This window comes from Aspergillus wentii, assembly GCF_001890725.1.
Source record: "Aspergillus wentii DTO 134E9 unplaced genomic scaffold ASPWEscaffold_9, whole genome shotgun sequence".
In the NCBI taxonomy this organism is placed as follows: Eukaryota; Fungi; Ascomycota; class Eurotiomycetes; order Eurotiales; family Aspergillaceae; genus Aspergillus; species Aspergillus wentii.
In genome coordinates, this window is record NW_024467840.1 from 1,368,253 (window position 1) to 1,384,872 (window position 16,620).

At 47.7% G+C, this 16,620-nt stretch overlaps 5 protein-coding genes across 5 annotated transcripts; 3 read left to right on the plus strand and 2 right to left on the minus strand.

The window, feature by feature from the left end:
• The first annotated feature begins 568 nt into the window (after positions 1-568).
• On the plus strand, positions 569-2,915 carry ASPWEDRAFT_164928 (putative Kelch repeats protein). The gene is made up of 3 exons (XM_040829896.1): positions 569-1,171; positions 1,224-1,369; positions 1,425-2,915. Exons 1-3 carry the CDS (start codon positions 724-726, stop codon positions 2,841-2,843), a joined length of 2,013 nt encoding a protein of 670 aa, XP_040684279.1. The 5' UTR covers positions 569-723; the 3' UTR covers positions 2,844-2,915.
• A 664-nt stretch (positions 2,916-3,579) lies between these two features.
• Positions 3,580-5,359, minus strand: ASPWEDRAFT_46214 (pyridoxal phosphate-dependent decarboxylase family protein). Its single transcript, XM_040836717.1, has one exon. It carries the CDS (start codon positions 5,302-5,304, stop codon positions 3,787-3,789), a length of 1,518 nt encoding a protein of 505 aa, XP_040684280.1. The 5' UTR covers positions 5,305-5,359; the 3' UTR covers positions 3,580-3,786.
• A 501-nt stretch (positions 5,360-5,860) lies between these two features.
• On the plus strand, positions 5,861-7,709 carry ASPWEDRAFT_55145 (proline iminopeptidase; the record flags this gene model as incomplete). The annotated part of the gene is made up of 9 exons (XM_040838156.1): positions 5,861-5,903; positions 5,979-6,214; positions 6,318-6,562; positions 6,623-6,708; positions 6,756-6,920; positions 6,977-6,997; positions 7,049-7,187; positions 7,242-7,338; positions 7,398-7,709. The coding sequence occupies 9 exons, from the start codon at positions 5,861-5,863 to the stop codon at positions 7,707-7,709; spliced, it is 1,344 nt and encodes a 447-aa protein (XP_040684281.1).
• Positions 7,710-7,911: 202 nt separating this feature from the next.
• On the minus strand, positions 7,912-10,014 carry ASPWEDRAFT_177258 (guanine nucleotide exchange factor MON1; the record flags this gene model as incomplete). Its single annotated transcript, XM_040831636.1, has 5 exons — positions 7,912-7,920; positions 7,981-8,215; positions 8,270-8,451; positions 8,506-9,365; positions 9,417-10,014. The coding sequence occupies 5 exons, from the start codon at positions 10,012-10,014 to the stop codon at positions 7,912-7,914; spliced, it is 1,884 nt and encodes a 627-aa protein (XP_040684282.1).
• On the plus strand, positions 9,962-16,589 carry ASPWEDRAFT_46216 (cellular morphogenesis regulator DopA). The gene is made up of 7 exons (XM_040836718.1): positions 9,962-10,479; positions 10,550-10,674; positions 10,727-10,876; positions 10,938-13,186; positions 13,239-13,468; positions 13,522-14,990; positions 15,040-16,589. Exons 1-7 carry the CDS (start codon positions 10,389-10,391, stop codon positions 16,300-16,302), a joined length of 5,577 nt encoding a protein of 1,858 aa, XP_040684283.1. The 5' UTR covers positions 9,962-10,388; the 3' UTR covers positions 16,303-16,589.
• Positions 16,590-16,620: the final 31 nt, after the last annotated feature.

Genomic DNA, 16,620 nt, shown 5'->3' on the forward strand with positions numbered 1-16,620 from the left:
CTCATGGTTTGGTCAATAGTCTGGAGCAAAACATGAGATGTATCGAATTCTGGAATCGTTCGCTCATCGAAGCATCGCAAGTGCGTCGCATCACAATAATAAAACCCGACAAAAAGACGACGGCGCGTAGCAACGCGTCATCACGTGGGCGGTGAAACTCATTCTTTACATTGAAAATTGAAAGGATCAATCGTCGCCTAACGATCGAATTGAGATGTTTATTCAATTGTAAAATTATAAATCTAGGTATTAAGTTCATGATTCTGGTTTATGCTATATTCGAAAATCAGTATAATATTGGGGTTCATCGTTGATATGATGCTTTATAAACTTCCGAAGAGTTGGTAATACAGAGCGTTTCAATACATCCATGTATAGCACAAACGAGCAGCAACAAAGAGGAAATGTCGCTAATATTAATAGAATTATAGAAGTTAGCATCAAATAGCTCTCCTATATGCTTTATTTTTGTTATATCTTAATCAATCCTCGTGCTGCAGAAGATCTGGCTGCCTGTAGACAAGTCTATGTACCAAGATTACAGATGTAATTTAAATGTGGGGTGGCTTTTTTTTTTTTTTTTTAACCCCGCGATGTACTGTAAAAAGACTCCATAACGCCGCTATTTGAGGAGAATTGAACAGGCTCATATACATGAATTCTTGAATAAGAATCAAAATTGACAGTCCATATCTACAGACAGTGAATTAAACCATAGTCAAAATGGGCAAAAAGGACAAGAAGAAGACCGCAGAGCACAAAGAGCGGGTAGCAGCGAAGCAATCCAAGAAAACCGCCAAGTCAGAGAAGAAGACCAAGACCAAGGGACGAGATGCAGACAGCGATGCAGAGGAAGCTGATCTGGACGCCATCCTGGCGCAGTATGCAGAGGATCAGGCTAAATTCCTCAAAGTCACTGAGGTTGTGTCGGGGCCTCCATCGCCGCGATCTTCTGCTACGGTGCTTGCTTCTCCGTCGAACCGGAATGAGCTTTTGATTTATGGGGGTGAATACTTTGATGGGAACTTGGCGACTTTCTTCAACAATCTTTTTGTTTATTTGATTGATCGGGATGAGTGGAAGGAGGTTACTAGTCCGAATAGTCCCCTGCCGAGAAGTGGACATGCTTGGTGTCGTGGAGGGAATACTGGAGGTGTATATCTATTCGGAGGTGAGTTGTGCTGCTCAGATGATATGTATTGCAGAATATTGATGCTATACAGGTGAATTCTCATCGCCAAAGCAAGGCACATTCTATCATTACAACGACTTTTGGCATCTCGACCCCTCAACTAGGGAATGGACTCGCATAGAGACCAAGGGCAAGGGTCCCCCAGCCAGAAGTGGTCATAGAATGACTTACTACAAGGTCTGCTCTCACTGTCTATTAGATCCTCCAGAATATCGTGCTAATCTCAATACAGAACTACATCATCCTCTTCGGTGGATTCCAAGATACCGCACAGCAGACCAAGTATCTGCAGGATTTGTGGGTATACGACTGCTCCAGATACACCTGGTTCAACCCAACCCTGTCAACAGCATCAATGAAGCCTGATCCCCGCTCATCCTTCACTTTCCTGCCCCACGAAACCGGCGCAGTTCTGTACGGTGGATACTCACGCGTCAAGGCATCCGTTGGCGCAGGAAAACAAAAAGGCGGTCCCCAGCGTATGACCATGAAGCCTATGGTTCACCAAGACACCTGGTTCCTCCGAATCACCCCTCCCGCGCCGGACGCTCCAATGACTGCCCCGCCTACTCTCCGCTGGGAGCGAAGAAAGAAGCCCGCCAACGCGCCGAACCCACCTCGCGCAGGAGCTACCATGGCTTACCACAAAGGAAGAGGTATCATGTTCGGCGGTGTGCATGATGTCGAACTCAGCGAGGAGGGCATCGACAGCGAATTCTTCGACTCACTATACACATGGAACCTCGACAGGAATCGTTTCTTCCCGATGGGTTTGCGACGCCCACGAGCACCCGGAAAGAAGCAACTCGCCAACCAGGTGAAGTCCAAGGACCGGAGTAAAGCCGATGAGGAGGAGCTCTTGCAGAATTTGAAAGCCCTCGAAGCGAAGGGCGGCTTCCGAGCTGAAGACGACGAGGAATTACAGCCGGCTGCGCCCAAGGTCGAAGAAGAGCCAGAAGAGCCACAGAAGCCGGCTATCGTGCGTTTCGAGATGCCCCACAGACGCTTCAATGCACATCTTGCCGTGCAGGATGATACTCTCTTCATCTTCGGTGGTACCTTTGAAAAGGGTGATCGGGAATTTACATTTAATGACATGTACTCGATTGATCTGGTCAAACTGGATGGCGTGAAGGAGGTCTTCTACAACGAGCCCGAGAACTGGAACCTCCTCAACGAGGCAGAGAGTGACGACGAAATGGATGAGGATGAATATGAGGACGATGAAGAAGAAGACGAGGATGCAATGTCTCTGGATACCGGTTCTCCCGCTCCTACCGATGTGACAGTGCCATCTGTAACCCGTGAGATGGAACAACTCGAGGTGGAAGAACAAGAAACAGAACCATCTGCAAACGACAGCAAACCCATCCCGCGTCCATTCGAGAGCTTGCGCGAGTTCTTCAGCCGTACCTCTGAGGAATGGCAGAATGTCCTCATGGAAACGCTGAAAACAAAGGGTCTGACACTCGAAAAGAACATTAAAGAATTACGCAAAGATGCGTTCAATATGGCAGAGGAGAAATGGTGGGATAGCAGAGAAGAAGTCATGGCTCTCGAAGACGAGCAAGAGGCTGCTGGAATTGGAGAAGTCGTCAGTATTGCTGACCGGGGCGATAACGCTGGTGGTGGTGCTGGACGCCGGAGGTAAAGAAAAAGCTAGAATTTCTGATATCAAATACCATTTACATATATCCAAAATGTTAAACAAGATGAATTCCTGATATATTTAACCCATGTAAGTCAGCTTATAGGTGTAGTATCAATTTGCAGTAGGAATTGCGCATTCACAGATTCATTAATAACCATACTTATGGTTATCGTTCCGTATGTTCCTTATATGGTCAAATATCCACTGAGCACTGGAAACTCCGTCTGCCTCTTTGAAGAAGGGTCAATCTCCAGTTACTCAGCAGTACAGCTCTCCGCCTGAGATGGTCAGTGATCTGCAAAAGACATGGGGACTCTTATATGCCACTTGTTAATACTACATTCCTTTCCGCTGAGAGCCAGCATTGAATCAATTATCTATACTGGGTCATTTAGTTGAACAAATGGCGCTTTTTCCCTTTTGGAACCGAAGCTCCGCTACCTTAAGTCATGCCAATACATGCATCTTATTGGGTGAGCTAAATTCTATATCCAAATCTATAGCGAACATGTTGATATTTATGTCTAGTACTAGGTATCTATGTACGTCTCTATCTGTGATACCTGATATGCAGGAAGCGTGGAAGTTGCCTGCTTTTGGGGAGGGTTATCCGTTGAGATGGAAGGTTGAGCTACGCGACGGTGACTTTCTTACTGTGGAGAGTGTTCGGGATGATCAGGAAATGGTGGGAGATGGGAAAATGGGCACGGGTTATGAGGGGTTTGTTAGGGCTGTTCGGACTATGACTGGTGTGATATTGACTGGCTTTGGTGTTGTTGAGATGGCTCCTATGTGAGGGCGCAAGCTTTAGTATGTGATGATGCTAAGATTATGTGCCCCTGGTTGATTATATTACTATATTCTGGTTTAAACACTACCTATAAGACTTCATAATCACACCTGGGTGATTTCAACATAAACATGATCTTCATATGGTCCATGATTACGCCTGAGCAACACCATCCAAAACACCCGAAATAAGTGCAAAATCCCTCTCCTCCTCAACCCTCCAGTTGGAAATGGCAATCCGACAAGCCGTTCTCCCCTGCCAGCTCGTCCCAGACACAAACATCTTCGAAGTCTCGTTGATCTTTGCCGCAAGCTGCTGATTCAACTGCTCGCTTTTGGCGCTGAACAGAACAACCATGAATGTGTTGCTCAGGGCTTCGTCCTTGCTGCTTGATTCCGGGAGTAGGTTGTATTCCGGGTGGTTGAATAGCCATCCGGAAACCATCCTGGCTAGTCGGATCTGTCTTTGGAGCATTTCTTGATATCCCGTCTGGCCGTATGCCATTAGTGATGCGTAGGCTGGTAGGGCTCTGAATCGTCTGGAATTCTCAACGCCAATGTTCAACGGGGAGGGAATTGAAGACCCTCCAGTATTGCCTGCAGTCAGATAGGCGGCGTTTGCATTTTGGAATACATCGTTCGCCTCTTCAGAGTGACGGCAGAGGAAGAAACCGCAGTCATACGGCACATTGAGCAATTTGTGTCCGTCGCCCGCGATGGAATCAGCAAGCTCGATCCCCTCGCATCCCTTCTTGATCGAAGCAAACTCCTCACTATCATCAAGAGCACGACAAAATATCCCAAATGCACCGTCCACGTGCAGCCAGGCGCCATATTCATCGCATAGCTTGCGCAATGTTCGAAGCTCCTCGTCACCGGTAGTCGCAAACTGGCCAGTGTTGACTTCTCCGCAGGACACGGCCACGATGCTCGCTTTGTCCGATCGTGCCAGTTCTTTTTCCAATTCCTTTAGGTCAAATCGAAGAGGATTGTTCTCCAGGCAGACGTTCTTCACATTCGCCCGGCCGATTCCCAGAATACCAGCTGCTTTGCCCAAAGATGAATGAGGAAGTGTTGACAGCACCTGAATTCCAGAAAGACCTGCCGCTTGGATCACTTCAAACAATCCATATTCACCAACACTCTTGATCGAAACTCCTTTCTTGCTGGCAGCAGTTCGCAAAACGTGTTCCCTCCCACAGGCCAAACCGAGAATATTACTCGCCGTGCCGCCAGTCGTGAACAGCCCGTTATGCCAGCTGTTTCTGTCCAGTCGCAGCAAATCAACAAGAAGACCCAACGCACTAGACTCGACATCCGTGACGATCGAGTGACCCTGGAGATGGACCTGGACGTTCTGGTCATATGCGGAGACGACATTATCCGCAAAGAGCGCGGCGGGGGTTACCCCGCCAGTGATGAAACCGTAATAATTGGGGCTGATACTGCCGCCATTGAATGCAGGCACAATGTCATTCAGGATGTGTGCTTTGGTGGATTCGAATCCATTTCCTTCAGCTGGGAGGGCATTTGGGAGAGATGCTCTAGCACGAGCGAGATTCTCGGCGCTTGGGAGGACGCCGGGCTCCCAAGGGCTCATGGCAGTTTGCCACAGTTCATGCTGGAGGTCTGTTTGTTGGTCAATTGTGTTTTGGGGGTTGTTGAGATGCATTGCTTCAGATTGCTGATAAATTATTTTTTAAAGATGGTATGAGGTGGAAATGGTGGAAAGCACGGGGGATAGACAGCGTTTACTTACGTACACTCTAGGCTGAAGGATGACTAGTGCACATTAGTCACTGTTTATGCTACAGGGATAGAGATAATGAGTCATTTATAATTTTTCTATGGCTAGTATTATATATCAATTAATATAGTGATTTATTGGATTTGAGTTTAATTGGATTGAGTTGAATGAATTGTGACGATGAATGTTGGTTATATATACATACCTACCTAGTACTCAGCAGAGCGAATACGGACATTCTCCACGGGCATTATGAGGGTTACAAATAAAATAAATACTGCCATAACTACTAACTACTATATATCATAGAAATGAATATTTATTTATCCAGATACAATCTCTAATTTATTCATCTACAAAACATGATGGACTGCTGCAGCTGCAGCAAGTGGGACCAAACAAACGACCCTCCAACTCCGCCAACAACAGTTGATCATCTTCAACGTCCCCAGAGCCACATCGCTGCGTCTGAGAAATGGCAATGGCCGCGAAACTGATCGAGAGGCATTTCCACAATGTCCCAGGTACGCATACACAATAATTATCTAATAAGATATACCCCAAACAAGTTATAAATCGATGGGCTGACATCCCCCCAGGCAGGCTGCGCGTGGGGGAGCTGTTCTTCGATGTCCCCGTGGACTACAGCAAGCCTAATGACGGCACCCTGAGGCTCTTCGCCCGCAGTGTCTACCGTCTGGCGAGCCAAGCGGAGCCTGTTAAAAACGATAAACAGCTGCCCTGGCTGGTCTATCTTCAGGGTGGTCCGGGGATGGGATGTCGTGCCCCGCAAGATTATGGCTGGGTGGGTTCGGTGCTCGACAAGGGGTATCAGGTATGTTGTATCTTTTTTGTCTAGTAAAGGAAGAATTCTGCTTCGATCGGGTATAATTAATAGCATCGTACTACAAAACTGACAAATTATCTGCAATGTATAGGTCCTCTTTCTCGATCAGCGTGGTACTGGTCTGAGCTCGACGATCACCGCTGGTACTCTTGCCCGACAGGGCAACGCAATCAAGCAAGCTGAATATCTGAAGAACTTCCGCGCGGACAACATCGTTCGTGACTGTGAAGCTATTCGTCGCTGTTTAACCGCAGACTCTCCCGAGGATAAACGGAAATGGAGTGTCATCGGTCAATCCTTTGGTGGATTCTGCGCCGTGACTTATCTTTCCATGTTGTAAGTCTCGACCAATTTGCTGGAGTCAATAGTTATTCTAATGTGCTCTCAACACAAAAGCCCAGAAGCGTTGACTGAGGCTTTTATCTGTGGCGGCCTTCCTCCGCTTGTCAACGGTCCGGATCCGGTTTATGCTCGCACTTACGGTATGTACTGGATTTGGTCAATGTGGATGGACTCTGACTTTGAGAAGAAAAGGTTCAGCAGAGGAATGAGGCATACTACGCCAAATTCCCCGAGGACGCAGAACGTGTTAAGGAGATCATCAAACATCTGGAAGAGAACGACGTCAAGGTGTCATCGGGAACACTTACACCCGCACGGATCCAGCAACTTGGTATCATGTTTGGCATGCACGGTAAGCAAATATGGCCATTAATTTATACTAAAAATCTGAAATCTGACATGTTACAGGTGGTCTCGATAGCATTCACGGTAATACCGACGCCTTTCCACGGTCCTCTGACATTGACTAACCAGGAACAGACCTTATCCTGCGCGCCTGGAATGACCTGAGAACCTTCGGCTCCCTCACTCGCCCGACTCTCACCACTATAGATGGCTATGGTGGCTACGACAACAATGTCATCTATGCTATCCTTCATGAAGCTATTTATTGTCAAGGGTGAGGATTCACACTAAAGACACAATATGTAGAGGACTCGCTAATGAAAACCAGACAAGCCTCGACTTGGTCCGCTGACAGGCTTCGATCAGCTAACCCGCTGTTCCAGATCGACAACAACAAGCCAGAGATCTACTTCACGGGCGAGATGGTAAGTCTAGCACACCCCAACTAAAACTTCAAAAACAAAACCTAACCTGCAACACACAGATCTACAAAGACATGTTCGAATCATACACCGAACTCAAAAAAATCCAAGAAGCAGCAGAAATCCTCGCCACAACTGAAGACTGGCCGGCCTTGTACAACGAAGCACAGCTAGCGAAGAACCAAGTCCCCGTCTACGCGGCAACATACGTCGATGATATGTATGTCCACTTTGAGCACTCGACCAACACAGCTGCAAAGATCAAGGGTATTAAACAGTACATCACCAATACGATGTATCATGATGGTCTCCGCAGTCGGTCGGACGAGCTTATGCGCCAGCTGTTTTCTCTCCGGGATGACTCGATAGATTAGTTGAGCAAGGCTGTTCTGCTAGTTGATGAACCAGGAGAATTATTGATGAGCCATACTTTACATATGCAGAGATCTAGGGATAGATTGGAAATCGTCAATATCATCTTCATTAATCACAACTCATATCCAATCAAGAACTGCAAGCGCTAAGATCAAGAATATAAAATCATATAGCTAGTTGAAGAAATTGCAGAGATAACTCTCAGAAAACCTACGCAACCAGTCAGTTTACATACTAATCAAACACCTTTTAGAGGGGACAGGTACTTACTGCACCATCAATGATGAACAGCCTTTCCTCCTCTCGGTTCACCCACTCGACAATTTTAGTCGCGCTCTGCGCAAGGGCATTTCGGTTTGCGTTCGGACCAGCGACGCAATATAGCTCAAATAAAGGCGTCACCCACGCAAAGGAGCTTGCGGACTGAGAGACGCAGTGGTGGATTTTGACATGGGTGTGTTTGGCGTGAATACTTGCATGGAGGTTATTGTAGGTTGACATTAGTCTGTAGAAGAAAGTTAGACATCGATATTATGTAGATGGTTGCGGTGGAGCAAACCTTCGACGTCGAGATATTGAGGAGAACTCGGGGTCCAAAGAGGACATGGTAAACTGCACATTGGCTCGTGATTTGTATAGGAAATGGTGCAGAACCGTCCCGGGGACGATATCGGTGGTTGTGGATCTGCCTTTGTTTATTGCAGCTCTGATAACATTTATACTATCGTTCTTTTCCATTTGCTATAAGAAACTGCGTATTAGCTTTTGTCTGACTGTGGAGCAGGAGTGACAAACCTCGACAAAAGCGTTGCGCATTTCTTGTAATTCAAAAAAGCTTTCCTTGTTCGCACTTATCAAAATGATAGCAACTGACTCTTCCTTTGTCGCATTCTCCGCGGCATCGTCGACATCTTCTCGAATGTCAAGGAAGCTGACGTACATATACAGATACCCGCTGCTGTTGAACCCGGGCAGACACACTGGAATCCAACTTTCACCACCACCGGCCTTGACACCGTCAGCTTCAAAGATCATATTGAAGATCAGCTGTAGATCACCGGGGTGTAGAGAATGCTTCTTTGGTCGCACAACGCTGACTAGTCGTCCACCTGCTACAACCAGTCCGTAGAGCAGAGCCTTGTCTTTGGTTTTCAGCAGTGCATTGTTGATTGTTTGACGGTGAGCTTTGCGGATCTTTAGGCATTCCAATGCTGATAGAAGTGTGGAAGGCGATCCTTTGGTAAAGCTATCCGCCAACGTTGACAGAAGGGTTTCAGACCCCTGCAGAGGTCGTTTCAGATCAGTAGATGGCCGAATGGAGAACAGGTGGCTGAGGGACGGGAGAGTCAAGGTAGATAGAATCTGCATATACAAGGCTTCAAGTTGAAGCTTAAGCTGATCATCACTCTCTAGTAGTTGACTGATAGCTACCAAGTATAGTGGTCCTCGGGTGATGATCACAAACTTGGTATCTCCAGCAGAGAAACTGCTCAGGTGATCATTTGCATCTTCGTAGAATGAAAGTATAGTCTGAATGACACCAACATGAGTTGATATCAAACCACCATCCCCATGTCTCGTCCATATAGGCTTTCCGGCAGCAGATATGATGAGGTAGTGCTTTCGTTTCGCCTTCCATCTCTCGAGGAGCAGTTCTATTATCGGTTAGAAAATAATAGCCAGGTCACTGTACAATGATCACAAACCTTCATTCTTTCCATCTTCATCAACTTCCCCGACTGATTCAAACTCGCCTGTGAAATCATCATCCACATTGTCGGCGTGGAACTCTGGAAACTGAAGAAGACCAGTGCTATCCTCTTGAATGACCCCCGGATCCGTTGCAATAAAATCCCCAAAGATATTTTCAGTCTCGCCCGGTTCTGCGTTGGGGACCGAGCTCCTGATGCTCGCGGAATCACCGGTTTCACTTGCTTTGGAGCTGGCCAGTTGGCTGAGACTGGCTTTAGCCTTCAATCCTCCAGATCGAACAGGGTAGTTTTCCTTTGCTCCATCCTGGAATTGCTGAAAACCAATGTCCGTCAAGGATACAGCTGTCGTAGCTTTTGCTTGTAGGTTTGCCTGTGGCGTTTGCCGTATCGTTCGAGAAGATGGGCTTTCATCTAACAACCCCAGTGTATTTGGCCGCGGAGGTAACGGCGGCGGCGGCCCCTCAGGGCTCACGCTGCGATCTCTATCACTCGAGACAGGCTCTGCAGGCAATGAGGCCTCCAGAGCCTCATGGGTCTGTTCCTCTTCCTCATTGTGTAAATCTTGTGGCTGAGCTTGTGTAGTTGAGTCCATAGTTTCCAGGAATGCGCATCGGCGCTACTTCCGAGTAGCCGTGCTGTTGATCTCTTTGGCCATGCAATATGTATCGCATCCAAGTAACCCGGGATATTCCCACTAGACGGCCTGCTAGTTATTTCTGCAGCCACGGAAGATACATCGTTCGTCCCAACGTGGAGCTGGCCGCGTAAGGTGGGTTGACTTGACGTCGGTCGGAGCTCCTCCCAAGGCGGACACCAAAAACACCTCCGCCTGGCCCTTTCGGCTTCGTGTCTTCAGTTGTTGGAAACCACCACAACATCCCCCAGGCACGGTCGATCTCTATGTGCAAGATATGATGAGGTGCGATCTACAGTCTTCTACTCCACTGAACATCCGACATTCGCACCATGAGCCTTGATCCGAGCTCGTTTCCGAGGTCAAACTCCCCCGCAAGCTCCGACAGCTCTCTTACGCGCTCCCGACTACGAGGAAAGGAAGGTCTGCGATCGATTGCTGAATCACCTGTCGAAACAATATTATGGAGTCTAACATGTTTCTCGGAATACAGAACCCCTCAAAAAGGATAAGAACTACCGTCGATATGCGTCCAGTGTCGAACGAGCCCTGTCGCTCTTCGACACAGCACTACAGGAGTGGGCGGATTATATCTCGTTCCTCAGCCGCCTTCTGAAGGTGGGACTTGATGACTTGAGGTGGATAGAATGGTTTCTAATGATGATATTAGGCTCTTCAATCTCACCCCCCTGAGTTACCCATTGTTCCTCACAAAGTGCTCGTATCCAAGCGACTCGCCCAATGCTTGAACCCTACGCTACCGTCTGGTGTCCACCAGAAAGCCCTCGAGGTCTATACATACATCTTTGGACTTATCAAGGTTTGTTGGATATAAAATATAGTCATATTGAACCTTTGCTAATGGATCCGTTTTCCAACAGTCTGATGGACTATCGCACGACTTGCCTTTATACCTACCAGGTATTGCGCCTACCTTGACATTCGCCTCCCTCACTGTCCGCCCGTTATTTTTGTCTTTGGTCGAAACATACATCTGTGGTCTGGAACCATGGGCTCTTCGTCCTGCGTTGAAGGCGATCATTCTGGCTCTGCTACCAGGGCTCGAAGAAGAGACAGGCGACGATTTCGAACGAACATTATGCCTCATGAATAAATTCCGCGATATTGCGAATCAGATGGGGACACATGGGGCCAAGGCAGAAACAGGCCCAAGTTGCCAATACTTCTGGCAATGCCTGTTCCTTGCCTCGATTACCAGTCCGAGCAGACGGGCAGGCGTTTTGGCCTACTTGAACCGTCATTTGCCAAAGTTAGGCGCCGCAGACCGTAGGCCGAGTGGGACTGATGCAAACGCCTCCAATGAGCTACCTTCTGAGATGCTCGTCGCAGCCGATTCAATTATACTACCGGAGCCTGGCTTGCTTATCCGATGTTTTGCATCTGGCTTGTCCGATGAGCAAGTTCTTGTTCAACGCAATTTTCTAGATCTGCTTGTGACGCATCTGCCTCTCAATTCACCAATCTTGCAGTCGCGTATTACAAAAGATGACCTCCAAAAACTAATAATCTCAGCCATAGGAGTCGTTGCCCGCCGAGATATGAGTTTAAACAGGAGATTATGGGCTTGGCTTCTAGGCCCAGAGCCTGCCAACGAGCGGTCTTCTTTCGAAGGCCGCAAGTCCTCTCCAGATGATTCTCGTCCACCTACTGCTGATAAACAGGAGTTATCACAGTCCCAGTACTTCAGCCGCTTTGGATTGGATCTATTGGTCAAGGGCCTTCTCGAGATGATTGGACAAGGCTCGAGCGCACCATCTGAAAGGGCAAAACCCTTCCGAATCTCACTTTCATTAATGGATCGGTGGGAGGTTGGTGGTTTCATCGTCCCGGCAGTTTTCCTTCCTATAATGCGAAATGTTCAAGCATTCGAGAGCATAGCCCCCAAGAATCAATTTGATGAGGTTTTCCGCAGTGCCAGTGCCTTTTTCGATGGCGTCGAAAGTGGGGTTATATTTTCCGAAATTCTCGATTTGATAGACTGGAAATCCCAAGATATTGATACTCATTATGACAACGCGCTGGACGACCTGAAGCTTGCAGATTTCATACTCGAAAACTTCAACGTGCGAGAGGAAGATATGATTCTTGTACACGTTCCTTTGCTGGTGCTTTCACTTCTTGTTAAGATGGGCGAGCTCTCTTCAATTCAAGAGACCTCTAAACTGACTCGGGACCAACGGCGACTTGTCTCAAATGGGCTCATGAGGGTGATGAACTCCTTGATCGGATTGCTCACAGAAAGAGCTTTTACGAGAAGCTTGAGCTCTGAGAAGACACCTGCAGATGATTCGTCGGTTGATATCGATGGCGCTCAGATCTTGAAAAGGATACACGAATTCTACGAGCAGAGCAGGAGCAGCCTTGACCTTCCGCCGCTACCTTTTGTTCCTACACATATCGGAGAACTCATCGTTCGAGAAGCCCATGAACTAGCCATATCAACTGTTGAGGGTCGTGATGATACCTGTCCAATTCAGGAGAAAATGAATGTCCTCATAACCTTACTGAAGAAGCTTCCCAGATCTCAGGCTCTTAGTGACCGGCGATTTTATTCGGCAATCTGCAGTCGAATGCGTGTGGACCAAGTTGAACCGACCACTGCTTTCTTCTCAGATATTTCCTCAATCACCTCTGCGGTAACGAGCCTATACTTTATTCACGCTCCTGGTTTCTATTTAAGCTACGAAGACATCTCTGATTTGGTCCCTACACTTGTTAAACAACTCTGGCAATTCCTATCACCGTCGAGCCCCAAATTCCACGTCGAGGCAGTTCGTTGCCTCTGGCACTTGCACTCAGTATCTTGGCTGAACCATCTCGTGGAGGCATCGATAACGTCCTTAATGATCAATGCATCACCAACCAAGTCTTCACATCATTCGTCAGAAGAGCAAGCTGAAAAATACTTTGTTTTGTGGAATCATAGCCACCATGGCACGTATGAGCTTCCTCCAAGGCAGGTCAAGGATTTAGGAAAATTTCAGGTTTCATACAATGCTTCGATGCTTGAGCGACCTCTCTTCATAGTTCTAGATTTACTTTCTCAAGGTCCTGATGAAGCTTCTCAAGGAGTTCAGCGATGGCTCCAAGAACTACCATCCTTACACAAGTGAGTTGCTTGATTAATTTTTTCCCTCAACGCAAACTTACATATCGTGAAGAGTCTTCCGTATAGTGATTTCGAAGCTCGATGATCTCTTTTTGCGGGCAGATCACGTTGAAGGCGATGCTGAAACGCTTGCTGTATCCCCTGACGACTACAAGGAATGCAATTACCTGCTTCGAACACTTTCAAATATTATATCCACACTTTCTCATAACGGATGGATCATCCTTCTTAACCATACAATATCCCAAGTTGATAAGCACCAAGCTGGATCTACAGCGGAAGGTGAGTTCAACTTACACCAACATTTGCTACTCTATCACTCATCGAATTTACAGGGCATGTTCAACCCAGGAGTCTTCACACAGCAATTTTTGAGGCTGCCTTGAGGGTTATCAGTGATCACGCGACAGCAGCCTCACAGGTGAGCCCCGAGGAAGTGAAATTGCAGCAAACTGCGCTCTTGGTCATGCAACAACTGCTCCTTGGCCCTGGAGCCGAAGAGCTTGCCGAATCAGGAATCGACACCCTCCTTGTCGATCGACTTTCTCTATTGCTTGATGAAGGCGGTAGCATCGTTGTCCAAGGGGCTATGATAGACGTTCTTCTTGCAACATTGAAGGTCCGGTTCGCTCAAGCATACCTGCCGCCCCCTCCTCCTAGGCCAAAACATATGAGAACAGGGTCTCGTGACCGGCTCACAAGCCCCTCCATACTATCATTCACGAGTGACAAGGGAGATAAAGGACCCGCGACTCCTACCCTGCCTCAGCCTCCTCAGCAGCTTCTTGAGTGTCTGCTCAAGGGTGTCAGCTCGTCAAACTCGAGGGAAATTGTGGAAAAATGGATCTTCGTGCTTTGCGAACTGCTTCCATTATACACAGGCTCTATTTTTCAAATTCTTCTGACACTTGTAGAATGTTTCTGCAAAGAGATTCGAACTTCTTACGCCAATCTTCAGCTCGCTTTCAAACAGACCCAAAATTGGCCTGAGGACCGGTCCGAGCATGTCACTATCGCTCTCCTCACTGGCCTTGAAACCTGCATTGCAACTGCCCATGAGCGTCTCCTTATAGAGGAAGCAAACGTTCCGGCTGTTAAGAGCCCAGATCAATCCCAGGGCTTCTTCGGAAACATGGTCTCTGGAGTATTCACCTCGGATGGAAACCAGGGCCGTTCAGCCGCTGCGAACAACAGACTTACTGTTTTATTGTGTTTTCAAGACGCTGTGCGACTCTGCTTTTCCATATGGTCTTGGGGTGCGGGTGAACGAAGTGGCACGCCTCAGGATTCCGAGTCTCTTGCATCATTCCAATATACATCGCTACGGATGCGAAACAGATCCCGACGGATTCTGGAGCATCTGTTTACTGCGGAAGCCCTCGAATGCCTTGAGACATTGGTAGAAATGTGGACTAAGTCCGATTCTGACAACTCGTCCCTCATCTTTGGCTTGCTCCATACCTTGGATGGGTCTCGACCGAAGATTACCATCCCAGCCGTCTTCAATGCCATCTATACCCGGACCAATCCCGCTGCGCTGGATCCCAACCGGAAATCTGCCATGACTTCCAACATTGGAGAGTCCGAGCTAGCAGGATTCCTGGTGACCTATGCCAGGTCACTTGACGATGATGTGCTGGATGAAATTTGGGCAGATTGCACTACGTTTTTGCGTGATGTGCTCAGTAACCCTTTCCCACATAGACAGATCCTCCCCCGCTTGGTCGAATTTGCCGCCATTCTTGGTGCAAAGATGGAAAACACAAATTTCGGGGAAGATCGGCGGATGAGAAAAGAGCTTGGGGTATGTTGAAAAGATTTCCGTCATTATTGGCTGTACTAACATTTTACAGGATGTGCTGCTTCGTCTTCTGACGGCAATCTTTACGAGCAAGCCTTTAGGGATGTCCCAAGACTCAGGGTTCATGAGCAGGACCTCATTGGACTATGATAGCTCTTCAATGGCGCATATTGGGCCCGATGATATGCTTAGCATCCTTGCTACGTCGATGCCTGCCTTCATCACTACTTTGGGTGACTCGGACCGCATCAATACAGCTGTAACGGGCATTTCCACCAATGTCATCGGGCCAATGCTTCGCTCACGACTTTTCCCCAACAACATTAACCGCAGCGTTATGGTCCTTCTTCAGCACATAGCCAAGGTTCCATCTGCGGCGAAACTATGGAAGAAGGACATAGCAGATGCCTTCAATGATCCAAGGTTCTTTGGTTTCCAAATTGACCTTGTGAAAGACAGCTGGATGAACCTTTTGCGACAGTGGGTTCTTGCTGATAAAGATCGGCTGTCTGAGTTGATGTCTCGTCTGCCCCCGCCCAGCACCGCCGGGATCATGTTCGGTGTAGGGGCATCGGCTGCTCGCTTAGAAGCTGACCGGAAAGCCCAGCTGAACCTTCGGAGAATTGCGCTGCTCATCTTGTCCGCGAACCAGGATTACTTTATTGTAGAGCTCACAGGACTTCTTCAGAAACTCGAAGATCTCCTCGCGGCTACCAGCTCATCATCCCCGTCATCTGCTACGAGGGCCGAGATCTTTATGGTTCTCCGCGCCCTTGCGCTCAAGACGTCGACAACTACACTAGCCCCATTTTGGCCCTTGATCAACACGGAACTCCAAGAAGCTATCTCTGCAGTATCAAATGGACAGAACCAAGAGGTTTACAACCCTTACTCGCTGTTACAAGCGTGCAAGCTTCTGGATACCCTACTTATCCTTGCGCCTGATGACTTCCAGCTGCTTGAATGGTTATTTGTGACTGACACCATCGATGCGGTCTACCCACCAGAGCGTTGGGAGTCTATGGCTTTGGCCGATGAGGTTTCGCATAGCTTGGAAATACGTGCTCCAGCATCACCGTCAACGCCTGGAGAGGCGATCGAGTCTGCGCAAGGAATGAAGCAGCCTTGGCTGATATCGGACTGGATTCGGGAGACAGCCAAGGATGAGATTATCGAGCGTGTGCTTCGACCATTCTTCGATCGACTCAGCATATATGCGTATGAGAGTACCTATAGCATGGGTAGTCCGGCTTTAGACCTATGTCGGGATGATTTGCTAGCGGATTTGTTCAACGAGAGCACCATGGCGAACTAGGAGGTTTCATTGCATTGTATATCTTTGCATTCATTTTAGATTCGGGATATATAATACACCTCACATTGGCATAAACCGTTCTAGATTACATGCCGGATGGGTAGAATGTGTATACTGCAGGGTAGACTTGATGAGGCGTTTGGTATTATGGTCTGGGATACCTTTAGGGATTGACTTAGAACGATGAAATGCAAATATGTTTATTAGTCCACTGTTATTTATTTAATTAAACGTCCATTGTGACAGTTGCAGATCATACCATGCAGCTGTGGTGCAGAGATGCAAGCATCGACTGATCTAGCCGATCTCAACCGAGAG

Excerpts from the sequence above, each read along its gene's own strand:
- ASPWEDRAFT_164928 (XM_040829896.1), top strand. The coding sequence starts at position 724 with ATGGGCAAAAAGGACAAGAAGAAGACCGCAGAGCACAAAGAGCGGGTA. Across the intron at positions 1,172-1,223 it reads AGGTGTATATCTATTCGGAG|GTGAATTCTCATCGCCAAAG; the intron begins GTGAGTTGTGCT and ends GATGCTATACAG. Across the intron at positions 1,370-1,424 it reads ATAGAATGACTTACTACAAG|AACTACATCATCCTCTTCGG; the intron begins GTCTGCTCTCAC and ends ATCTCAATACAG.
- ASPWEDRAFT_46214 (XM_040836717.1), bottom strand. The coding sequence starts at position 5,304 with ATGCATCTCAACAACCCCCAAAACACAATTGACCAACAAACAGACCTC.
- ASPWEDRAFT_46216 (XM_040836718.1), top strand. The coding sequence starts at position 10,389 with ATGAGCCTTGATCCGAGCTCGTTTCCGAGGTCAAACTCCCCCGCAAGC. Across the intron at positions 10,480-10,549 it reads CCGACTACGAGGAAAGGAAG|AACCCCTCAAAAAGGATAAG; the intron begins GTCTGCGATCGA and ends CTCGGAATACAG. Across the intron at positions 14,991-15,039 it reads GGATGAGAAAAGAGCTTGGG|GATGTGCTGCTTCGTCTTCT; the intron begins GTATGTTGAAAA and ends AACATTTTACAG.